This window comes from Dermacentor variabilis, chromosome 11 (assembly GCF_050947875.1).
Source record: "Dermacentor variabilis isolate Ectoservices chromosome 11, ASM5094787v1, whole genome shotgun sequence".
Taxonomy (NCBI): domain Eukaryota; kingdom Metazoa; phylum Arthropoda; class Arachnida; order Ixodida; family Ixodidae; genus Dermacentor; species Dermacentor variabilis.
Window position 1 is genome coordinate 111938079 of NC_134578.1, and position 26815 is coordinate 111964893.

Below are 26815 nucleotides of genomic sequence, written 5' to 3' on the forward strand. Positions count from 1 at the left end.
CGTTCTCCCAGCAACGCTAGTCTCTCGTGCTTGCGAGAGCAGAGCAATGCATAACCTTTACCTATGCGGCTTAGCTGTCGCAAGGTTCATGTAGGCTTATTTGGTCATTGCATCCCCGTACATATAAGACATCATCAGACGTCATAAAATCATCTGGGATGTCGCATTTGTTGCCCATTGTGGAGGGCGTCGGAGCATTCCCGTTTTATGTAGGACAGAGACAGTTTTTAAAACTTTTTAACCAAATCACGCGACAATTATGATAGGCCTTCCATATTAGGAAAGCAGGGGATGCTTGCGTCAAGCCATCCCTTTGTGTTGCTAAGATTTCTCGAATGTTGGCACATATGTATTTTCAGATATGTGCTTTCGGGTCTTTAGCGCGTAAGTATCGGTGTATCGTTTTTATTTTAATTCGGTGCTTTGTTTGGTATGTGCGCTGATTTATATGTGCATAGATGTGATGCTTCTTCAATACATCTTTTCACTTGGAGTAAAAGCCTTGTCGTGTGGTTTCCCATGTGTTTATTGCGCTTTAAAGGTTCTCTTAATAAATGTTACGTTTTAGCCAGGCTATCCATGTTAGAGCACGGATATATTGCTTGTTGTCATCAGGAGTCAGGCAGATTAAGTTTTAAAGTTTGATGAGTTTTCATGGTAGGTAAATGTATTCGAGCAAATTTTTAGTGGTTATTTAAGCAGGTTGGCATGATTGGAAATGATGCAGTCTGTGCTCGGCTTTAGCAACACCTAAAGAAATACTCTCTTCGCGCGTTATCATTTATGAGGGTATTTTTGCTGCTCTCGGAAGAAAGCCCACGGAATACGAAAATGAATGGCGTCATTGTCTTCTGTTGCGTCTGATGTCAAGCGCTTTTAATCAGGTTTCCGTAGAAGGAAGGCCAGCTTCGCGATGAAGGCGTTATTTCTGCATTACCCTATAAAATCAAAAGTTAATTATTGCCATGCGTTTTCACTGACGTATAAATTCTCGACACAGCGTAGTTGAGACAGATTCTGGCGGCAGACAAATCTATAATTTGTAGCTCTTTTCGCACGTCTGATGCGCATGCCAAGCTTAGTAAGCATGTGTCAATGATGCGGCATTTACAAGCGTTATGCCCATGTTTTACTGGCGGCCTAGGAGAACAAAAGGCCACATTGAGTTTAAACTTAGCGAAAATAGGGCACAATGCCTTGGGTGAAGGCGTTAGAGCGTGTGGCATAATTAGGGGCAACCAAAATGTTTAATAGAACTGTTTACAAAAAAGAACCTCCTCGTTGAAACTTAAGCTGTGAGTCCACAAAGTCGCAAACGTCTACTGTGCATGCTGTTTTTCTTCTGGATTATCATTTAAATGTTTACTATGAATTTCACTCTTACGGAATGAAACAAAACAGTAGCTGATCGGGAGGTATGAGGTCGAAGTGATCTAGAGTTTGTTGAAAACGGAATGTCGCTGGGGCGAACATTTCCACCGAGGACTTGATTACGTGAAGGGTGCAACTGCTTTCCTTAGCGTTGACGTACCAGTAGTTAACTCCCCACTATACTCAATCATCATCATAATCATCATCATCAGCCTGGTTACGCCCACTGCAGGGCAAAGGCCTCTCCCATAGGTCTCCAACAACCCCGGTCGTGTACAAATTGTGGCCATGTTGTCCCTGCAAACTTCTTAATCTCATCCGCCCACCTAACTTTCTGCCGCCCCCTGCTCGCTTCCCTTCCCTTGGGATCCAGTCCGTAACACTTAATGACTATCGGTTATCTGCCCTCCTCATTACATGTCCTGCCTATGCCCATTTCTTTTTCTTGATTTCAACTAAGATGTCATTAACTCGCGTTTGTTCCCTCACCCAATCTACTCTTTTCTTATCCCTTAACGTCACACCTATCATTCTTCTTTCCATAGCTCGTTGCGTCGTCCTCACATTGAGTAGAACCCTTTTCGTAAGCCTCCAGGTTTCTGCCCCGTAGGTGAGTACTGGTAAGACACAGCTGTTATATACTGCTCTCTTGAGGGATAATGGCAACCTGCTGTTCATAATCTGAGAATGCCTGCCAAACGCACCCCAGCCCATTCTTATTCTTCTGATTATTTCCGTCGCATGATCCGGATCCGCCGTCACTACCTGCCCTAAGTAGATGTATTCCCTTACGACTTCCAGTGCCTCGCTGCCTATTGTAAATGGCTGTTCTCTTCCGAGACTGTTAAGCATTACTTTAGTTTTCTGCAGATTAATTTTTAGACCCACTCTTCTGCTTCGCCTCTCCAGGTCAGTGAGCATGCATTGCTATTGGTCCCCTGAGTTACTAAGCAAGGCAATATCATCAGCGAATCGCAAAATACTAAGGTATTCTCCATTAACTTTTATCCCCAATTCTTCCCAATCCAGGTCTCTGAATACCTCCTGTAAACACGCTGTGAATAGCATCGGAGATATTGTATCTCCCTGCCTGACGCCTTTCTTTATTGGGATTTTGTTGCTTGCTTTATGGAGGACTACGGTGGCTGTGGAGCCGCTATATATATCTTTCAGTATTTTTGCATACGGCTCGTGTACACCGTGATTCCGTAATGCCTCCATGACTGCTGAGGTTTCGACAGAATCAAACGCTTTCTCGTAATCAATGAAAGCTATATATAAGAGTTGGTTATATTCTGCACATTTCTCTATCACCTGATTGATAGTGTGAATATGATCTATTGTTGAGTAGCCTTTACGGAATCCTGCCTGGTCCTTTGCTTGACAGAAGTCTAGGGTGTTCCTGATTCTATTTGCGATTACCTTAGTAAATAGTTTGTAGGCAACGGACAGTAAGCTTATACTCAATAGGAGGCTGCAATAAGCCTGTGTTGGACTAGCCTTTTCTACTCCTCCTCTTGCACTGATGGCGGGGGATTGCCAGCTAGGGGCCCATAAAGGCTAAAGAAAGAATTTGCTGCTCTGATGAAATCAAGTCCGTTCATTGAGATCTTGGCTCAAGCGACGTTCCTTGTTCTATGACAATTGAGCTCCCGCGGCATGAACAAGTTCACTGACACGTGTACTTGTTCATCTTCATGAGGTGACCGCGTTTCATCGTCCAACAAATGTTATTGCTGGGCGCAGGACGCACCTGTATGTATTGCAAGTTTCTGGAATGGTATCGATGGGTCTATCGGTTTTCTGGTGTCACCGAACTTTGTGTAATCTGATTGCTTGTATGCGCTACGCGAATTGTGTAGTAATTTCCGGAAGACACGCGGGCACCAGCCGTTTCTCTGGTAGTTTCGATAACTCATGTATAAAAGCCGACGCGCTTGACCCACTCATCAGATTTTCGACGATCGCCGACTCTGTTCGCCACTATTGTTCTACTTTGAGTGTAAGTTTCTTTTGTGGGCACAGGTTAAGTCAGTTTCGTCATTCGTGGGCACAAGTCAGTTTCGTCATTCACAGTTTTTTGCGACTGCAGTCTTCATCTACACTACAATGTGACAATACTAAGCGCTTGCCCCTTTTATCAGTTTTTTATTTGCAGCATGATTTCCTATTACGTGTGTCTTCCCACACGTAACAATATTAAGCAACCTGCCCCTGTCGCACGTTACCGCAGTCTTCTATACACGTACCTGAGCGCACACTGTAGATCCTGCAGTGGCATCTAACGTTCCTTCCCACGGTGCCTTTGGTTGTGGAGGACGGAACCTGAGCTTGCCTACAGGAGGCTCGGCAAAAGGAATGCCGCGGTACTCCTCCACACTCTTGCCAAGGCTGCGCACAATGTTGCCACGAACACGGCCCTCGCTTGTTTGCCTCTCGACGTGCAGGTCTTCAGCCGTGGCACTCAGAAGGGCCGTGAGGGCAAGGAGCGCCCACAACGCTGCTTTGACCGCCATTGCTCTACACTCTGCTTACCTGCACGTTAAAAGATCTTGTGGAAAGGAATTACGCGAATAAACACAGTGATAATTTGTTACATTGGTGGATTGATTATCCTGCTTTTAAATGGACACTGAGAGCGACACTTGGTCAGGTTAGGCTTGTAAAATATCCTTTTTTTAAGTATTTCTAGTATTTACAAAATTTCTAGTATTCATTTGGCTAAGGAAAGTTGAATTCTAGTCGAGAGACCGGACGCGAAGCGCCTCACTTGCAGAATATTGCGGTGGCAACTCAGCTTCGACACGTTAGTGTGACGTCGCTGATTTCATATGGCACGCATTTTCGAGTACTTGGGCCGTTTTCGCACAGGAAAAGTTTCTGTAAGCACCTCAGTCGTGCTTTCTTTCCTTAGTATACAGTCTAGCCCTTCTTTATTTTAAAAAGTTGGATGCGAGTAAGCGCTGTTACCACAGGTGTCACTAGAGTGAGTTGGTGCTCCAACATCATTTTAAGACAATTCTGACTCAACCAGGCTCTTTTCATGGCTAGTGTGGCTAGTGGAAGGAACCCTTTCTATTGTAATTTTCAGAACCCCGCTTTACATTATGTGCCATCATCATCAGCGTCGTGTGTATGCCTGTACATTGCCTCCTATATAACTTCTGTTCCTGCCCGATGATGGTTGAACCAATGGAAAGCGGCCGTAGTTACAACAATGGCGGTGGCGCCTCTTACGTAGGGTGGCATCGAGCACTCTTACGTTTTTGGTGCTCGCTGCTGACAACAAAAAGCATGTGCATCAATAAAAGAGCCGCAGCATACATCTGATTGCCGAATTATTTTCGAAGCTATAGCGAATCAACAAATACCAGCTGCTGTTTGAATTACCACAGAGAGGCGCCACTTACGTTGAGGTCTCTGGCTAGGTCACCCCACACAGGAACGGCACTTGAGCCGTCCGCAACCGCTACTCAATGTAATTATTATGTGAAGAGTGCAAATAACTTTGGTGGTCTGCTGCCGCTACTCTTCGGCGACGCCATGCCCTGGTCGCCTAGGGCCTAGTGAGTGTTGCCGCTACCCTCAATATGCTGATTTTCACCCTAAGTATGTGGCCGTTTTTCGGTCATCCGACAAGCACAGAAGTTATCTAGGAGGCTGTCGCCGGTAGTTAGAGTCGCGAGCCGCGAATGCAATGCGCTTTCTTCAGCGACCGGCTACTGCCACTCGATTCATGGCCGATCCCCCGAAACAAAAACCAAACATGCCCGCGGCCGCCACTTCGCTCACCGCGAGATCGCTATGTGAGGCGCCGTCAGGTTACCCTACAATGGTAAGTCAAAGCGAAGTTTTTTTGCCTCATTCAAGGCTGTTTGTGGTTGGTAGGTAGGTAGGTAGGTTTGTTCCTTGCTTAGTTCCAGATCTCTTCCATTAAAGGAAATGCAAGGCCGACGGTGGAATCAAACGTCTGGCCTCCTGCACAGAAGTATGATGCTCTAATCCATAGGCCACAGTCGCAGGCGCACATTCATCGTTCCAAAGAAAACCAGACTCTTTTATATGCTTGGCGGGTGCGTCACGTGCCAGCTACCCGCATTCGTCCCTCGCGCCAGCTAGGGCTTTGAGACGCTGTGTTACATGGAAATACAACTTCAGGATCGGCCCACATGCTCCAGTCCTTTCCTCGGAACAGCTAACGCTACGTAGAAGCTGTGAGACATTGTACCACCTTCATGGTCGGCCTAGGTCTAACAGGTTTTGTCTTTTCCTGGCAGGAGTACGAAAGTAATTGTGAAAACCCTATAACATAGCCATAGATTCACATCCTATGACGACCCACCGCGGTTTCTTAGTGGCTGTGGCGCTGCGTGCTAACCTCGATGCGGACGCGGTGGCCGCCTTTCGATGGGGACAAATGCAAAACACATTTATGTTAAAAAGCTCGTCGACCTAGAATTAGGTGCACGGTAAATTATCCCAGGAGGTCAAAACTAATACGCAGTCCCCCAGTACGGCTTGCCACATGTTGAGATGATGGTTTTTTCCGTACAAGAATAATTCATTTACCCTATCATTTCACAAATTGCAACATGACCAAGATGACGGCTCAAACCATGTTTTTCAATTATATGTACGTCCAGCAGGTATGAAGATCTCAACATCCGGTAGTGTTGTTAGGCACATGCTTGTGTTGCACACACAACTGCTCTCATTAGGAGGACGTTGTTCCGCATGATAACGCTTTACTGAACCTCGAGCCATGCTGGGTAGACAGGTACGGGCAAAATGCTTCGCATAGCGTCGATTCATACGGTGCGTAAGATCTGCATAATTTTAATGGTATGGTTTTTTTACTGTTATCCCTAGATTTAGACCACTGACTTCTGGTATGAGCCAAGTATACGCGTAGAACTTGGATCCCTATGCCAGAGGCTATTATGTTAGCCGCTGCCTTGCACGCTTGCCGTTTCTGGTGTAGTGCAGAACAGCGTAAAATATAGTGCAAAAAAGGCGGCCAGCGGTGGCATGTCATATTTCATTTCATTTCATTTCATTATACCCCTCAGGGCCAAGGGAATTACATAGGCGGAGTGGTAAATACAAAATAATGAAGAAGACAGACACAGTTGACTACAGGAGTGTTTAAATGGCCCTTGTATATAAAATATTGCTACACGCATGTAATATTTGATTGTTTGAACTGGGCTGGCGCTGTGAATCTAACCGGTTAGCGCTGCATCCGCTTTTGTAACTATAAGCCGTAAGTAGTTGCTGGTCTTACTGAGTCGTCCTTCGCGTAATATTGTGGCGGCACGGAGCTCCGCAGCGGCCACATCCTTTCGTTTTCCGCAATGGCTCCAAGTGACGACACCTCGACTCCCTCTACTGCTGCGACCCCGACAACAACGTAGGTTACGGTTACATATCCCCGCGATCTTTGCGTATTCTCCGGCCAAGATAATGCCGACGTTGAGGACTGGCTCAACCTATATGAGCGTGATAGGTAAACCAACCGCTGGGACCCTACCATTATGCTAGCTAATCTCCTATTCTACTTGGGCGGAACTCCTCGTGTCTGGTTCCGGACACAGGAGGGCGAGATCTCTAGCTGAGAGGCTTTGAAGAAGAAGCTCGTCGGCCTCTTTGGAAATCCCACCGGTCGCAGCTGGCTGCTTGAAAAGAGCTTACTCTCCGAGTTCAGTCTTATATTGAATCGTGTCTGGTACATACAAGACGTGCGCGCTCTTTGCCTGAAAGTCGACGAGAAAATCGCTGAGGTTCACAAAGCCGGACACGTACTTAAAGGGATCACGGACGACGCATTCAACTCGTTGGTCTTCAACAGTGTGTGCACCATCGACGTCATTGTCAATGAATGCCGCTACGTCATTTCACAGTTCTCCCGGCTCCCTAACACGGCTACGATGTCGTCTTGCGTCGACTTTACCGCTTCATTCAATTGAGCACATCCCACGTATTGTTCGCCGCGAGTCTTGCGCCGTTCCATTCACGCCCACTAGAACCCACCATTGACCAACCAGCTCCAGCGATCTCCCTCATTTGCAAATTCATTTGCAAATGAATTGCAAATGAATTGAAAAGAATTTGCAAACCTAGGTTTCTGTGCTGCCTGCTCCGTCCGCCGACCTGATGCCCTTCCGGTGCCGACTGCTCCGCCCCACGGCGATCTGTATTCCCCTCCCAGATACCGCAACCCTGCCTAGTGGAGAACTCCGGACGTCAAGCCCATTTGATTCCGTTGTCTATGCACTGGCCACGTCGCTCGCCATTACCGCACCTCCTGGACGTCGGCGTATTCAAGCTCCTTTTCCCAGTCTCCTCGTCCATATGGCGACCCACGCCGTTACTACCTCGCCGTATGCCGCCTACTTCTGACGTATCCGTCAATGTCAGTCGCCCTGCTCGCTCGCCGTCACCTTAGCGGCGTCAGTCCGCGTCACCGCAAGGACGCCGCTATTCGTCGCCGACCAATTAAGGACCATCCCGGACGGAAAACTACGGCATGTAGATCTTGGAGGCAGTGCTGCATCACGTTCGTCCTGTCCGAATCCTCCGTCGACGCTCCTCACCAACACGAACCTAATTGAAGTAGACGTAGATGGTGTTCCGTGGACGCCATTAATTGATACTGGAGCCCAAGTTTAATAATAAGCGCTAATCTATGTCGCCGCCTCAAAAATGTTCTTACGTCTACCGTCATTCGAGCTGTACGCGTCACCAGTGGAGTCACTATAGCCGTAAGGGGTATGTGCACTGCACGCATAGGAATTGCTGACTTCCAAGTTCCAGTCCTGTTCACCGTGCTGACCAGTTGCCCTCATGACCTTATCTTCGGGCTTGACTTTCCGACGACGCATTCTGCCCTCATTGACTGTTCCACCGGTACGCTATGTCTTGAGCTTCCTTTTACTTAAGAAGTTCGCCCCAAACAACCGAACACCGTCAGCACTACCGCGTTTGTTCGCTTACCTCCAAAAGCCCTAACCTTCGTCGAATTGGCCTCAGCGGCAACCGTGCCTGATGGCGACTATGTCGTCGCACCCATTCATGATGTCCTCCTGGTGCGTGACATCCCTGTGCCACACTCCGTTGTAACCCTTGCCGCTAATCAGATGTGTGCCCCGGGTATTAATTTTGGCTCGACGAAGCAAGTGTTACCTCAAGGCATAGTGGTGGCCACGCTCCGGTCTGTGAAAGACGACCACGTCACTGCTTTTGCCGCCGACGAGTCTCCAGATCCTCCTGATTACCCGCAGGATGCCTTGAACCTCAACGGCCCATTACGTCCCACGGTCGCGCTGGACCTCGCTCCTGACCAAGCAGCCGCCGTAATTCGCATTTTGGTTTCTTACCACGACATATTTGACACTGGCAATCGACCACGTTGTCAGGCGTTCCTTGCTACGCATAGGATAAACAATGGTCATGCCTTTCCAATTCAGCACTGACTATATCGCGTGTCCACGGCAGACCGGCAAGTTATTCAGCAGGAAGTAAACAAGATGCTCGCCAAAGGCACTGCTGAGCCCTCGTCGAGTCCTTGGGCGTCGCCGGTCGTGCTCGTAAAAAAGAAAGATGACACGTGGCATTTCTGTGTTCATTACCGCCACTTAAACCAAATTACTAAAAAGGACTTTTACCCTTTACCATGAATCGACGACGCTCGTGATTGTCTTCACGGCGCCAAATACTTTTCGTCCATTGACCTTCGATCTGGTTATTGCTAGATTTCCGTCGATGAGGAAGACCAACAAAAGACCGCTTTCGTCGCTCTAGATGGCCTCTATCAATTAAGGGTGATGCCGTTTGGTTTATGCAATGCCCCCGCGACGTTCGAACGGATGACCGACTCCGTGCTTCAAGGTTTCGAAGGGTCACCATGCCTTTGTTACCTCGACGATGTCCTTGTGTTTTCTTCTACATTTGAGGCGCACCTTGAGCGCGTCGCAGCTATCCTTGACGTCTTCGGCAAGGCCGGGCTCTAATTAAACTCAACGACGTGCCACTGCGGGAGCCGACAGATTACAGTGCTAGGACATCTTGTCGATGCTTCCGTGGTACAACCCGACCCGGAGAAGGTTCGAGCAGTAACGGCTTTTCCTGTGCCTCAGTCTGTCAAGGACGTCAGGAGTTTTGTGAGGCTGTGTTCTTATTTCACACGGTTCTGAAAGATTTCGGAGCGATCGCTCGACAACCCTTTTGCAAAAACCAGTGCCACTGGGACCCAGTGTGCCGGATTATGGGCCCAGTGCCGCGCGCTGGACGCTGGGGCGCTGGGAAGGCTCGGCGTACTGGGAGGCACTGGCTACTCGTGCGAAAAACAGCTCTAGCGCGTTAAATATGCGGTGCCCGGACACCGTATATATTTTTTTTGTATACAGAAAGCAAAAAAGAGCGCTTTAGTGCAATAAAAAAAACGTAAAAACAAAACTGCTCTGGCAAGGATACGAACGACCAACCTACAGATCCGAAGATCGTCACTTTAGCACTACGCCACGCCATGAGACGGAAATTCGCGGATAATTTGCCATGTCAAAGTCGAGAAGCAGTTTGTTTCGCAGAGCTACGTCTCGTACAGACATGGTTGATGCGCTCTCGGCGAGCAACTAAAACTCACGCCTGTACCAGAAAGAAAAAGCTGCTGTCCGTATTCAGCAATATGCTTGGAAGTGCCACACCATCGATTTTCACCTGAGATTGCTTTTTTAACTACCCGCGCCGAGATCGCTCCCCACCGAAGCTTAGGCCTAGCGTATCCGCCGAGTCCGTCCTCTGGGCGTGTCTAGGCGCAGGAATCAAGAAATCTAACAAGGATAAATCACTCTGTATGTCAGCTTTCGCAACGATGTTCGTAAATAAACAGTTTTTTCATGTCTACAGTGCCAGCACAAGAAGCGATGACCGCAGTGTGACGCGTCATAAACGCAGGTATGTGTGCTATCGCCGAAGGCTCCCAGCACTAGCCCGCGCTTCTCTGACGAAGATCTAGGACTAGACAGGCGTGTTGACTGAAAGGCATCACTGAACTAAGGAAACGGTGATATCATTTGCGTGAAGAACAAGAAATGGCTATCGAAATCGGCAGTAACAGGCCATACACAATCCCGGGTCGGCGGTTTATTTAGGACTTTTTTTCGAACTTAAGATAGCAATCGCAAGTGAAAATCGATGGTGTGGCACTTCCAAGCATACTGCTGAATACGGACAGCAACTTTTGCTTTCTAGTACAGGCGTGAGTTTTAGTTGCTGGGCGATAGCGCATCAACCATGTGTGTACGAGCCGTAGCTCTGCGAAACAAACTGCTCCTCGGCTTTGACATGGCAAATTTCGGTCTGACGGCGTGGCGTAGTGCTAAAGTGACGGTCTTGGGATCTGTAGGTCGGTCGTTCGAATCCTAGTCGGAGCAGTTTTATTTCTTACGTTTTCTTTCTTTTTTTATTGCACTAAAGCGCTCTTTTTTGCTTTCTGTATTCAAAAAAATATATACGGTGTCCAGGCACCGCATATTTAACGCGCTAGAGCTATTTTTCGCACGAGTAGCCAGTGCCTTCCAGTACGCCGCGCCTTCCCAGCGCCTTCCCAGCGCCCCAGCGTCCAGCGCGCTGCACTGGGCCCATAATCCGGCGCACTGGGTCCCAGTGGCACTGGTTTTTGCAATAGGGAACTCACTGAACTTACAAAGAAAGACGTGCCTTTTACGTGGGGTTCCCCTCAGGCTGCCACATTTTCGCGCCTTATCACGATTCTCACCAATCTACCGGTCTTGGTCCTCTTTGACCTGTCCGCACCTACAGAGGTCCGAAACCATGCCAGTGGTTATGGGATCGGCGCCGTCTTATCGAAACGCCAACACGGACACGACCGCCTAATAGCCTACGCAAGGTGGCTCCTGACAACTGCAGAGCTCAACTACTCAATTACGGAGCACGAATGTCTTGCTCTCGTCTGGGCTGTTTCACAGTTAGGCCCATATTTATATGGCAAGCCCTTCTCAGCAATCACGGACCATCATGCGCTCCGTTGGCCTTCGTCGCTCAAGGATCCCACTGGCCGGCTCGGTCTTTGGGCCCTCCGATTACAAGAATATCCTTACACCATGACTTAGAAGTCGGGACCCCAACACCAGGATGCAGGTTGCCTCTCTCGCTACCCAGTCGAAGACGCGACCTCTACGTCTGATACTGACACTGACGCCTGTGTTCTCTGTTTTTCCACTGCTCCATGTCGCCGACGAGCAGCGCCGTGACCCGTTCTTGCGTGTCATCATTGACCGCCTAGAATTGTCACTCGTCGACAGTCCCCTGGGATACTCACACTTCAAGATGGCATACTCTACCGCCATGACGTTCACCCCGACGGCCCTGCATTACTCCTTGTGATACCTAAACACGTTCACTCGGCTGCTCTCCACGAACTTCACGACCTCCCCACTGCCGGTCACCTGGGTGTGTCACGTACCTATGACCGGATCCACCGGCGCTACTTTTGGCCAGGGCTTGCTCGCTCCGTTCGAAGATACGTAGCTGCATGTGAGAAATGCGAGCGACGCAATCAACAATCAAACAATCAATCAAACAAGCAAATATCACACGCGGGTAGCATATTAGCTATGGCTTCACGAAACTGTTCATAATTAGTAAGGCCTACAACTTCAGCAGGAAGATGGTTCCAGTCACGTGAGGTTCGCGGCAGGAATGAATGTGAGAAACATTTAGTGTTGCATGACAAAATGCCCACTTTGTACTGATGGTCGATGCGACGGCCTACATAAATTGGATGGGGGATGTGTTGATCTCATAGAGTATGATGATAGTACAACTTGTGGAAGAGGGCAATACGAGACACTGTTCTGCGAGATGCCAACGAGGGGAGGCAAAGATTAGATTTCACGTTTGTTATACTCGCTGTGCTGTTGTAGTTAGCAAGAATAAAACATACAGTGTTACTTTGAACCATATCGAGGTCAGTGATTAGGTTTCCATGAGCAGGGCCTCATACCGGAGTCGCGTATTCAAGTTTGGGTCGTAATAAAGTTTTATATAACAAACGTTTCAACTTAGTAGGCACGTTGAAAAAGTTGCGACATAGGTAGCCAAGCATGGGATTAGTGCTTTCAATTGTGTTCTTTGTATGAAGAGACCAGCTGTGATTAGAATTGATGCAAACACTAAGAACCTGATTCCAATGACATGTCAATGTAGTACGACGCAGGGGCGTAGCCAGGGAGGGTGCGTCGTAGCCAGGGGGGGGGGGGCTTATGGGGCTTCAGCCCCCCCCCTCCTTGAAGTTTTTTCGCGCTGTGATGCACCGCCAAACTAAACAGCCCACGGCGCCGGATATCATTGTGCATTTTCTCGAGGATGTATATTTCGCGCCCGAAAAAACATTTCGGCGCGAAGATTGTGAACTCGGGCTGGATTTCGTGGCGACGCCCATATACCTGGAGTCACATAACACAAAGATCCCCATCCGAGCACACAGTTGCAAAGGTGCTTTGAGGGCGCGCGGGCCCGCCGCGGCATCTCGCAGAGGCCGCAGAATCTTTGAGCGCATGGTTTTCAATTAAGAAATTTTAGAGGTATAAAGATCACATAATGTTTTAATACGAAAGTTGAATTGACATTTCCAAGGTCGTGCTTTACCTGTTCAATTCCGGACCTTGTCGGTTTAGTGTCCTCAGTAACATTTGATACCAAAACTGCATTTACTTTTCTAAAGTCGTACATCGGACCACGCAATGAAACAAGCCAAATCAATACACTATCAGACAAGTTGGCAAAGCACGCCGCGCGATCCGATGAGACGAAGCGTTGTGATATTTCATATTTGCATCATGTCACAGAAAAGAATATGAACATCTTTTTCACCTGCGCTAAAGCATCCATGTCAAGACACTTAAACCAGCAAAGGTAACTGCGTTCTTATTTATTTGTTCTACTTTGAATTTCATTTGCGAGGACAAATTGAGCCTCTCCAATTTTTTGTTCTCGCTCCCCGCGGGCTACCAGAGCCAGCCAAAGGTCATGCGTTTTTCATGTGTTGCCCTGACAACCACGCGGCGCACTGCGGTGCGCGTTCGTTTTTCTCTGGCCGAGCGGATTTTGGCCTTGGAGAGTTTCGAACGCTTTCTGACTAGCAGACGAGAAAAAGAAGCAATGGTCGCTCGCCGTCACCATTGTGGCGACTCGACAGATTGCAACGCGTTCGCTTGAGGGCATCACCATCGTTTAGATCTTATCGCGACGTCTACGGAAAGTCTTATCTCGCCAGTGCAAGATAACGAGCAGCATGCATATGGTTCTCTGTGGACGAAGCGTCTCACGTGTTCTTGGATATTTCTTAGGTAGCTACATTAGGTGCCCCAAGTGGGCATTCGATTGTGGCCAAGATGCTTTCCTTTGCGTTTCTTGATTACGGAGCCCTAACCCCCCCCCCCCCCGACACACACACACAAACGCAAAAAGACATTGTTGCCGCGCAGCGAATGGTCGCATGCTGAAAGTTCGATTTTGTTACTGCATTTGCGAAAAGTAATGGGCCATGGGACTCTTTACTTGCCGGATACTCTTCCAGCATTATTGCGATAGCAATGAGATGGACATACAAGCCGCATTCCTGTCGTCGCCGTCACGTTCCGTATGAAGTCCGAGGGCGATAACATCGTCAGCGCGTGCCGCATGCTGTATGTGCGAGTGAAAGCGTAGCGAGAGTGGGTGGAGGGGGAAACCGACGATGGTGGGTCAGTCTTGTGCGCAACGGAGAAAAGCGGGAAGGAAGCGCGCCGCCTTCCGTCGCACGCGATGCATCGGGGGAGTGGAGTGAGAGGGGGTGCGGGCCTTAGGATTCTGTGATCTGTGAATTTGTGATAGCGCAACATGTTTATTTGCCTTGTTCGACGCATTATACAGGGTGTTTGAGCTAACTTTAGCCAGAGTTTGAAAATATGCCGGTGCACTCTAAGACGACGCGACCAAATGCATGTTGCTGCCTTTTGTATGCATCGTGTAGCTATTTTTGTATTTTGTTTTATTAGATTATTAGTCAAGATTAATTAACATACTTATGAAGCAACTAATCTAGGGAAAAAATTACAATTAGAGAGTTTCAGAGCGCTTTGCAAATCGTCCGAATAAACAGTTTCTGTCTCTGTCTTTCTAAATGTGGTGTTTTTCAGCTCACTGCGGATTTCCGCGAAATACAAAAAACACAACGTGACATGCCCGCTTGCGTGTCATGATTGCACCGCTCCCGAGCTTTCCGCGCTCAAACAGCCATAGGTGCACTAGCTGCCACTTAAGAAGCGACAGAGCAGCGACGAAAGCGTTGGCGGTTCGATTTATGCTAGCAACCGTTATCTCCTGCGCTGTGTAAAGCGACTGATGGACGTGGTTGTAGTGGCAGGTGGTAATTTCAGACAGCGATAAACAGACTATCGTGCGTCGGCCGCTAAAGCGCGAGGAATTTTGCGATGCCTTTTTTCAAAGAGGAAAAAGCAAAGATGATCCTTGCACTGGTAGCTGCAAGCAGACAGAGACGGCAGGCTGCAAGAATATTTCGAAGCTGGCCCCCAGGTACGCGACTGAACTTGATGACAATATTCGACACCTAGGAGTCGCTGAAGCAAACCGGCAGCTTCACAAGAAAGTGGCAGAGAGCTTCAGTCATAAATAATGAGGTTCGCTCCAACCTTTTGTGTTTCATGGCAGTTAATCCACACGCTAGCACGCGCACAGCTCGGTGTGTCCAACTCAACTGCCTGGATGGTACTGAGAACAGCTGCACTGCACCCTTATCACCTGCAGTTGCATCAATGCCTGGAGTCAAGGGATCTTCAAAAGAGACTCAACTTTGCGAATTAGATTCCGATTCAGAAGGAGAAGGATTCTGACTTTCTCACCAAGGTATCCGGACTGATGAGATGAACTTTTCCTGAAATTGCCAAGTAAATATCCACAACGCCCACTATAGATGTGAGGAAAATCTCCACTGGCTAGGAATATCCCGCCACCAATATCAGTGGTCTTCTAACGTTTGGTGCGGGCAAGAGGTATGTCAGTACCTCAAAGGTCAGGTTGAAGACTTCCGCTGCAACATGCCACTAGCCCAGCTTGATGCAATGGGGTGTCAACACGACCGGGCCAGTCAAGCACGACAGTCAAGCACGAGCAAGCCTTGATGTTACTTTCCCAGGGCAATGGATAGGGAGAAACGGGCCTGTGCTGTGGCCGGCAATGTGATCCGAACTCAGCCCTCTTGACTTTTTCTTCTGGGGCTATATTAAGGATCACGTACATACGACGGAAACGACGACTCCAGAAGCCTTGCAGGAGAAGATAATTGAAGTCTGCCATAGCATTTCACTGATGGTGCTCAAGGCAGCGACAGCAAGCGTTCTCAGAAGGTCCCGGTGTTGTATCGCTGCCGAAGGTGACTTCTTCGAGCGCTTGCTGTGAAAGCGCATGAAAAAAAAAAACGTAAATTCAATGAGAGACTGCGTCTGGTCATTAATGATGCTCTTATTCCACCATTTTCAGCCTTCTGAAAACTGAGTTTTTTTTATTTAGGGATGGTTAAACTTGCTTACAGCTATCGCGAAATAACGGACCTGTAGCTTCCGGCAGCAGAAGCGAGAACCGCTGCGTCTGCTTATCGTGATAACGAACTTTCGCGAGGGGAGCACGTCGCTGGCGTAGATGGCACAGCCTATGCCTACGTGGTTACCCTGTCGTTTTTTTAAGCGGCAGCGCGCCTATGGCTGTTTGTGCGCGGAACGTTGGGGAGCAGCGCAATCACGACGCGTGCGGGCATGTCACTAATATTGTGGTTCGCGGGCATCATCAGTAAGCTGAAATACACACTATATATATATATATATATATATATATATATATATATATATATATATATATATATATATATATATATATATATATATACATATATATATATATATATATATATATATATATATATATATATATGTACATATATAGGAAGACAGAAACTGTTTATTCGGACGCTTTGCAAACCGCTCTGCAATTTTCTAAATAGAATTTTTTTCCTAAAAACAAAGTTCCTTCAGAAGTTGGTTTAATAATCTTGACTAAAAATCTTATTAAGCAAAATATAGCTTGACACACTACGTACAAAAGTGGGCAACATCCACTTGGTCGCGTCGTCTTAGAGTGCATCGGCACATTTTTAAGCTCTGGCTAAAATTAGCTGAGACACCCGGTATAAAGTGACTTTTGATTAAACAAGTAGATTTATTGGTTACTTATATGTATATTTAAATATCTTGTTGCGAGGTTTTGCGGATACGTGCAGTGAACTTCGTTTTCAGATACACTTTTTTTGCTTTTTATCAATTCTTATCTTGGCATTTGTGTATTCCATTGCACTTCGAATTTCTAATGTAAATTTTGCAGAACTGCTGTTTTTTATATGTCATCTCTGTTGCGACAACGATTTCGGTGCAATTACAATACGCAACCGGTGACAGCTGCTCCTGCGCAGCACATTAGAATGAAGGACAGCGTCACTAAGATTCTTCCCTGGCCGTTGCATATGTACAAAAATGTAAACAAGGCTTTCGAATGACAAACAATCATTAACATATTTGTCCTCAACTTGTTCATTTCACGGCCTTTACATTTATCGTATCAAGGCATGTACTGCTTTGCTGGTTTCGCACTGATATAGTTCTAAAGTTCGTGTGATATTCTCTTTCTTAATGAATAGACAAACGACATGGAATCATAGATATCTGTTATTTTTGTCAGAATTTTTAGGACATAATATACTCTTTTATGAAAAAATACATATTTTACTTGTCTTGACAGTGCGTAGCGTTCAAGAATTTGTTTGCAGCATCTTTACCAATTGCAATGCAGTTATTATTCATGTATTTGATCCCTCGACAAATTATGCGAAGAGGCCCAGTTCCAACGTGAGCCCCGCCCCCCTCCCCCGAACGAATATTCTGGCTACGCCACTGGTAGGGCGGTATGGATGAGGTTTTCCTAGACACACGCACGACTTTGCATTTGTTAATATTTAGCTCTATGATTCATTCATTGCACCAGTTAAGTATAGTGGTGAGCTCCGACTGAAATAATTCAATATCGTTAGCACTGGAAATTTCTCTGAAAACGTCGCGATCATCAGCGAACAGATGGATATGGGAGTTGACAAGCGAGGGCAGATCATTAATGGAAATTAGGAACATCAGGGGTCCAAGCACGGAGCCCTGTGGAACACCTGAGCGGACCTCTGTAAAATCGGAGTCAATGCCGTTAGCACAAACAAATTGCGAGCAGTTGAGAAGAAAACACTCAATCCATTTCAAAAGGTTAGAGTCAATGTTAAGTTGTTTTAGTTTGTGAAGCACTGCTTTGTGATACACCTTGTCGAATGCTTTATGATAATCCAAGAATATACAATCGGCTAGTCATGACTGGGCAACAATATGGTGTACTGCATGAGCGAGCGATATTAATTGGGTTTCACAGAAGTAAGATTTCCGAAAACCGTGTTGTGCTGACGTAAAAAATTACTTCAATTCAATGAAATTATTCAGGTTGGTAAAAATAATATGTTAGTGAATTTTTCAGCGCGTACTGGTGAGAGAGATTGGACGATATTTATTAGGGAATGCTTTGCTGCCGGATTTACACACTGGAATCCCTTTGCCTATTTTCCACTCAATAGGTAGCGGTCAAGGGATTGCTGGAGAAGTTTGGATAGTATGATAAAAGAATATTGTGAAGTGTTTTTAAGAACTTTGAGTTAGAGAGAGAGAGAAAGAGAGCAGCTTAATGATACGAAATGCAGAGACGTTGGCCTGAGGTATATTCCTCTAGCCAGCTACTCTGCGTTGGGGCAAGGGGAAGAGGGAGAGAAAGAGGGAACAAAGAGGCGCATGATGGGTGACGATGACGACAGAAGGAGTATGTAAAATATATGGCGAGCAATTTGGCATGCTGAATGCCTACAGTCCAGGCCCGTTCTTCTTATAAAGTTCAGTAACGCCTGGATGACCTAGAAACTCGATTGAGCGTCCTGCCAAGAGCCTAAAATAACGTCCTTGACAACAGTGGGTTGTCGAGACACGTAAGGTCATTGTTCAACTTTTGACGCTCTTTCACGTACTTAGGGGAGTCACAAAGCACATGACCTATAGTCTCATTCACATTGCACAACTCACAGTCTAGAGACTCAGCGCGTCGCATGAGATGCATGTATCCGCGCGTAAACGTTACCCCCAGTCTTAGTCTGTGCAGAAGACTGGCACAGCTGCGTTGAAGCAATGACTCTGGTTCTTTGATTGCTTTCTTCGCTTCGGCGTCGGCCAGTTCGTTGCTGTGTGCATCGCAGTGACTTGGAATACACTGAAATGTGATGCGGTGGCCGTTGTCCTTGCGGTAATGTGTAGAGCTCCTCATTTTGAGAGAGCCAATACTCTGTAAGCGCTTTCTTTCAACACCATCCTAAGTAGTTGCAGAGCCGATTTTGCATAACTGAAGACTGTCCATACTTGAGGAGGCTGTTGCGAAATATATTGAACGGCCTCTCTGATTGGCACTAGTTCCGTAGATGTTGTAGTCGTCTTGTTACACAGACGAAACCGTTGAATGACTTGATGCGCAGACACGACGAAAGCCGCACCAGACGAACACGACAAGACCGATCCGTCTATATACGTATTCACCGAGGAGTCATATTCTTTCGACGTATATTAACGGTAGGCGATCGCGTTTTTTTAGAAATGTCAGGAATTGATAGACGCACCCGTATTTTGGGCATTACTCATGGGGCAAACGTGGAAGGTCAGCAGGGGCAAAGTATGATGGTATGCCAGATTCTTGGCATTTTATGGCTCTTGAAAAAGTGGAATCCGGCCATATGTTGGGAGGTGTCGATAAGGGGCGGCGTCCATGACGGCACAGCCGTCGCAGGAATACTCGAAGAGGTTCGAATCGTAGATAGACAGGTAAAGGGGTGACGCTAGCCTCCTCAATTGTTCCGTAGGTTGAGGTGCAACGTGGAACACCAAGACATGTTTTCAGCATCTGCCCCTGGGCACTTTCCAGCGTACGCAAATATGACCGGCTCATATTTGAAGAAACTGACAGGCTATACCGAATGTAGCCGACGTAGAGATCCTGGTACAGCCGGAGTAGCGAATGCTCAGATCGACCACACTTCATACCGGCCAGAAAGCGAAAAACTTGAGCGAGCCCAGTTAATTTTTTTCTTTAGCATTGCTACTTGCTTCGACCATGAAACTACGCGGTCAATGAAACGCCGAGGAATCTGCGGTGGGTCACTTCTGGGATGACATTGCCATTGTTCATAATGGGATACCAACACACAAGCTTCCGTGTAAACGCTATCGCAGCGCACTTATCTGGGGCAGTTGCAGTCCTTGCCACTGCAGGTACTGAGATATTAAAAAAAACAGCTCGCTGCAATCTTGCACAAATTTGCGATCGCGTGACTGCAGACGCCCATATGCACATGTCGTCAGCGTAGGTACTGATGCGTACTGTATAAGGAATTATTTCCACAAGGCCACTAAGGGCAACATTGAAAAGAGTCGGGCTGAGTACTCCTCCTTGAGGCACTCCACGGACCACAGCGTGTCCGCTCGTTTCGCCATCATTCGTGGACATGAAGAATGTGCAACCATCCAGGTAATTTTCAATCCACATGTAGAGACGGCCGCCGATACCCAAATTACTTACAGCATGAAGAATGGCTTCGTGCAGTACATTGTCATAGGCTGCTTTTATGTCTAAGAAAACTGATCCTACAGGTCGGTGTCGCCTTTTTCCGCGCTCGATCGTGGACACGAGATGAAAGACCCCATCTATTGCACACCGTCCACGTCTAAACCCCGTTAAATCCACGTCTAAATCCGGCTAATACCGGATAAAGCTAATTCTTTTCCATGAACCATTCTAATCTACTGAGCAGCATCCGTTCCATTACCTTGCCGACGCAGCTAGCTAAAGCTACTGGTCGGTGAGATGACATTTCGTAAGGATATTTTGCTGCCTTTAGGAGGACAACCAAACAGCTGGTTTTCCACTGCTTCGGGACTGCACTGGAGGACCACTTGGCGTTATAGTACGACAGCAGGACTTTTCGACCTTCCACACCAAGGCGGCACAGAGCAGTGTATGAAATACTGTCAGGTCCAGGTGCAGATGATCGTGTCGAAGCAGCAAGTGCAGCTTCCAATTCGCACATCGTGAAAGGAAGGTCAGGACGTGCATATTTTGGACGTGGCACAGTTCGATCCAATGTTGGACATGTCGAAATATTGGTACGGGTGACTCTCTTCCGGAAGTCTCCGGCAACCTGCACTTCGTCAGAGATTGGTGAAGTGCTAGAGCGCGGAAAAGATGTTTTTACTGAGGAGGGAAATGAAGGCTTCGTACTACTTCCCAAATCCTAGAAAGCGGCTTTCGAAGATTCATAGACGAACAGATGGTCCACCAGCGTTTTCCCATATTTTAGAGGTGACGCCTTATTTTTTGTTGAGATCGTACACAGAAGACAAGGTTTAATGACGATTGACTTCGCCTAACCTTCTTTTCCGCTCTACGACAGTTCGCGCGGCGCCGTTCATATTCAATATCAATCGCCGTTCTGGATGTAGGTGCGCTGATAAACTTAGTTGTCTTCTGCACTCAAGATACAATAATGTATTCTATTTCAGATGGTGAAGTGATGTCTTCGCAATACTCTTCGACACATGTAGAGAACGTGGGCCAATCAGTGCAACGTACAGCCAATGCAGTTGATTGCACAAACTAGTTCGTCGGCTCATATGTTGGTATATGATTGCTCCCATGCGTTTCTATGTCCAAGCATTAGCTGACTGAGGGCAGGAGGCTCTGAGATACGATAGTGAGGCAACTTCCATAGGTGGTGCCGCGGATGTAAGTTGGAGGCCCATCTGTGATGACAGTCATACATTCAGTGTCTATGAAATCCATCAATTTCCTACACTGACAGTTCATTGCGGCCTTTCCCCAGTAAGGATGGTGAGCATTGAAGTCTCCAGTAATAAAATGAGGGCCTGGGGAACCTTGTAACACAGTGGATAGGTAGGAATGGTCAAGTCTTTGTCCAGGAGGTATGCAGGCGCCGATGATCGAAAATACATGTAGTTTATGTTTTAGTGTCACACACACATATTCATTGCTGTCATGGGGAGTCATCGTGTGCCGAACAAACGTCATGTCACTGCGTATACACATGAGCACTTTGCTCTTGTGTCCATCTTCACGTGAGTGGAGCTTAACGTATCCTGAAAGGCGAAATTCCAACGTGAGATTTGGCTCGCATATCACGATCATTTGGAAGCGCTATTTGAAAACCGGTTGCCTAAAGTCAGACATGCGGCCGCATAGACCTCGAGCATTCCATGGCATTGTAACAGAGTGATGCATCTTCTGTTCCAATTTCCGGTGTTTTATTGTGAGAGCCATGACTGCCCCCCTTATTTTAGAGCCGCTAATAGCGGCTCCATAGCGTTTAACACCTTCACGATAAATAGTGCAGTTGGCGTTGCCAGTCCAGAGAGTAATATACCCATAGTGTTTACTAGCTCTTTAGTAAACACTATGCGTAAACACTAGCTCTTTAAGCATGTCTATCACCTTTTCATTTCCAAGCCTTTTATTACCCTCCCGGCTCTTGGGGAGCGCCGAAGGAATATCTCTATCTGAAGCCGTTTGTGGTAGCGAAGGCCACTCTACAGCAAGAGGTTGGACGCACGTTGGATGACGCTTCATTCTTTGACGGGCGCGGAGGTACTGAGCGAGGCACATCTTGTGTTTGCCGGCCTTGCTCTCTCTGTGCCAGAATGAATGGATAGTCCATCAATAAGCTTGCTGATACCGGATTGAGTAACAATTATGGAGGCCACGTTAACATAGTTAAAGTGCTGTGTACTTGGCGTATGTTCGCTAGATGTGGCTGTGAAACTTTCTGAAAATGTATCGTGTAGTATGGTGACAGAACGGTCATAGGGAATTGGAACTCCGGAAGAGTCAGTTAATGCAAGGCTGTTTTCAATCGAAAGAATAATTGAACGACAAATTTTTTTAATATTGGTGGCAAGCATTGAAGGGAGAACACGTGAATGGAAGGGCTTTTTGGCGTCTTTGAGCGATTGCACATATGCGTTTGACGCCGCACTATATGACGTCCAGTGTTCAATTGTGGTTGAAAGCTTTTCAATGCGGTAGAGGCGCTTCTTTTTATTTGATTAACACTTAATGCGGTTACTGTACCACGGAGAGTTTGTGTGAGTTGCAATGGTGCGTTGAGGAATGTAATGTTCAGTTACATGGGTAACCATAGCTGTGAACAAGTGCCAATTAGTTTGTACACTACGGTGTTCAAAGCTCTCAAGGAAAACGCCTATAAAGAAAGACAGTGCATTAGTTATGGCCTCACAATTTGCTTAATACTAGTCTCGTATTATTTTATTTCTTCTTCTTAGTTTCCGGACGGTCTAGTTTAATATCAAACTGTAGAAGCAAGGGGTCGCTAATTCCTGGCACGTACGTTACAGGCGATACTATGTCGGGTCGATTAGTGAGGGCTAAATCTAGTGTATTCGCCGTGTTAGCTGCTATTCTAGTTGCCTGGGCGCACATCTGCACTACTGAGAATACTGAACACACTTATAAAAGGTCGCGAGCTTGAGAAGAGAGTGCGGATATTAAAGGGAGGTCGGTATTCCACGTTATGTTTGGTAATTTAAAATCGCCAAGTAGGAACAGCGTTGATGAAAGAAAGCTTGTTGCAACGATGTTAACAGCGTCATAAAGTTCGTTGTTAAACTTAGGTGACGACGAAGGTGGACGGTAGCATGTCCCTATTACAACGTTCTGATGATTAAATGCTATTGCTGACCATACTGATTCTAGATCAGTCTGCACGTGTATGCATGATGATGGTGTATCATCGGAAAGTGCGAGAAGCACGCCGCCGCCTCTTTGCCGGCTACGATCAGAACGATAGAATGAGAAGCGATGAGCATTGAAAAAGATATTAGCGTCGCAGACATGCGCAGTGAGCCATGTTTCCGCTGGGGCGATTATTTTAGCGGAACACGTATCGATTGCTGAGGTGAGTTGCACCTGTTAAGGCCGCTTCTGATATTAGTAAAAAGAAGCGATACTGAAGCTGAGGAAGTCCGGCCACTACCCCTCACTCGTCCCAAAAAAGTGTTGGCAGAGATAGCAGCACAGGGCGAGCTGGCATGTGCGTGTCTCGTATCAGTGCAAATGCACAAGCATTGACGTGATTTCAGACAAAGAAACTTTTGTTGTCACGACGTTGCCTTCTTGGTAGTCAATGCCAATCGGAAAGCAAAAGCTCCGGACTAGGCGCAACATCAAAATAAAACTTCTCTCATTCTGTATGTTGACATCGTTCATTCGTCTTCCGTGTATCATGATCATCATCATCAGCAGCAGCAGCCTATATTTAGGTTCAATGCATAACGAAAACCATTCTCCCTGCGATCTCCAACTGCCCGTGTTTTGCGCTAGCTGATGCCAGCTCGCACCTGCAAATTTCTTGACTTCATCACCTCACCTAGTTTTTTGACGCCATCGACTGCACTTCCCTTCCCTTAGCGCCCATTGTGCGCCTCTTATGTCCGCTGGTTATCTACCCTATGCATTACATGGCCAGCCGAGCTTTATTTTTTTCTCTGAATGTCAACTCGAATATCGGCTACCACATTTACTATCTGATCCACATCGCTCTCTCCCTGTCTCAACGACTCCCCTAATATTTTCCGTTCGATGGTCGTTTGCATGGTCCTTAACTTGTTCTAGAGCTTCATTGTAATTCTCCAACTCTCTGCCGCATATGTTAGCAATGGTAGAACCCAATGATTGCACACTTTTCTTTCTCGCGACAGTGGCAAGCTCCTAATTAGGATTTCGTAGCGCCTGCCGTATGCACTCCAATCCATTTTTATTCTTCTGTAAGTTTCCTTCTGTTCATCAGGGTCCCCTGTGGGTAGTTCAACTAGATAATCGTACTCCTCTAAAGACTCAAAAGACTCACTGGCGATCCTGCATTCTTCTTCCCTTGCCAGGCTATTGAACATTGTCTTCCGCATATTATTCTTCAAACCCACTCTTACACTTTGCTGATTAAGGTCATCAATCATTTGTTGTAATTTGTCCTCAGTGTTTCAGAATGAGACAATGTCATCCGCAAGCCGAGCGTTGCTGAGATATTCGCTGTTGATCCTCTCTCCTAAATTTGAATACCTCTAAGCATGCAGTGAATAGCATTGGAGAGAATGTGTCCCCTTGCCTGAGAACTTTCTTGATAGGTAACTTTCGAGATTTCTTGCATAGAACCAACGTCGGTCCAGGTATAATGGATGCTACATACCGGATGTCATCGCTCAGTAGTCATTCTAACGTTATCATTTCTTTGTCGTATTTTCTTCACTTGCGATCTTCGTCAGCTCGTCCTTGTCCCGCCATTATAATTCTGTCAACTTCGCGTCATCGTGAAGTCGTCGGAATGCCTTAACGTCATGCTGCTGTCAACATTGAGTCTTGGTCATGCCGCGGTCATCCAGGCTTCGTGGTTTCATCATCACCGTTCCGCGTTCTTCACTATGCACTCGTCACTCCCGTCCTGGTTGCATAGTGATCGTAGTTGTATAGTGGTAGTTACTCTGACGTCGTCAATCAGTCGTGGCCATTAGATTGCGGTCATCCCACATTTTAACCCTTTATTATTGTCATGAATGACAGCATTCTTGACGTCATTCATTACGTGCCATGGTGACACCTTTGTAATCATGCAGCATCGGCTCAGCGTAATCGCCATGTAGCTGTGGTCGTTGTGTAGTGGTGGTTCTACCGTCGTCGTTTCGGCCTCGTCAATCTCTCGTCTTCACTCAATCAGTCATCATCTTTTTACGGGCGTCATTCAAAGGTCGAGTTTGAAACGCATGGGAGCGGACATCAAGACAAAAAAAGAAGACTGAGGGTACAAAATATACTCGCAGTGCAAGCAAGAAAACGAAAAGAATGAATAGGTCTCTTTTTCTGAATATCCCGTCTACTGACAATTCGATTTTTGGAAGTGTAACCAGCCACGGAGGATATTCGACGTCTGAGTTCCAAAATTTATTTCTTGGCAGTATGTGATCAACAGCTAGCACTTTACCAGATATATATGCGCTATTCAGGATACACACACGTCTATACAGATGGCTCCAGTACATCCACCTCTTCAACTTCATCTTTCATTATACTGCACCTCAACAAACAAAATCATTTAAGGTATCTCGTGCGACTTCTTCCACAACGGCTGAACTGTTCGCAATGCTATGCGCGATAAAATTTATATTGTCAGTATGAGATGCACAAAAATGGGTAATTTTCAGCGATTCACCGGCGGCTCTAACATCACTCTGCAACACAAATGGGAAAACATTCAGTGATAGTGTATATACAAGACACTTAAAAACCTCACAAAGCCAAGCGCAGCGTAACATGTAATAGCATTTCAGTGGATACCAGGACATTGTAACATTCCTGGCAACACAGCAGCCGATGAAGCAGCACGACAAGCACACCTCAAAGATAACGTGGTTCCGCTCCCAATATCAAAGAATGAGTTACGTTGCATTATAAGGACAACGTCTTTCAGTATGTGTAGAAACACTTGGTTTGACCAGAATTCCAAGAGCACGGACTTATACCACCTTGATCAGTTCATTGAATTCAAATTTTCATTATCATTAGACAGAACTGTAGAAACCCTTATTCATCGATTAAGGCTAGGCAGTGCCTACACAAAGCATTTCTTACACAGAATTGGCCGTGCGCAAACCGCCGAATGTTATTGTGGACTTGTAGACGAACATATCACCTCTTTCTAGACTGCCCACGTCACGACACACCAAGATGCCGACTTAAAGCAACCCTAAATAAATTAGACCACAGACCTTTCAGTTTAAAAAAACTTTTGGGTCCTTGGCCAACAACGTCTTTGCAGAAGAGCGCTTTAAGAGCACTAAAGACTTTTCTTGAAAACAGCGGCATTCATGGACTTTAATAGCGATTTTATTGTTCCTTTCATTTCATTGTCGCTGTATATATGCATGTATTTGTGAATTACGTTATGTTGCCTGTTTTGTTTATGTTCTTTATGTTTATGTTGACATTATGTTGACTGTTTTTACGAGCGACTTCGTCACTGGGTGACAGTATTGTTTGTATTTTTGAGACATTTACCTGCATATCTGTGGAGACATTTACCTTGTATACTGTATGTACCATGTGTTTATTACGCCATATTATTTCTGTGAAAATGTTGCGTGATTAAAATGCTACGTATGGTGGGGGAACTCTC

At 46.5% G+C, this 26815-nt stretch overlaps 1 protein-coding gene across 1 annotated transcript in view; it reads right to left on the bottom strand.

Moving 5' to 3' along the window:
• Positions 1 to 26815, bottom strand: part of LOC142564054 (acetylcholinesterase-like) — a 48418-nt gene that overhangs the window by 13505 nt on the left and 8098 nt on the right. Inside the window, exon 2 of the mRNA XM_075674872.1 lies at positions 3621 to 3906. Within this exon, the coding sequence (XP_075530987.1) occupies positions 3621 to 3887 (267 nt within the window). The 5' untranslated portion in view covers positions 3888 to 3906. The remainder of the gene's footprint in view (positions 1 to 3620; positions 3907 to 26815) is intronic.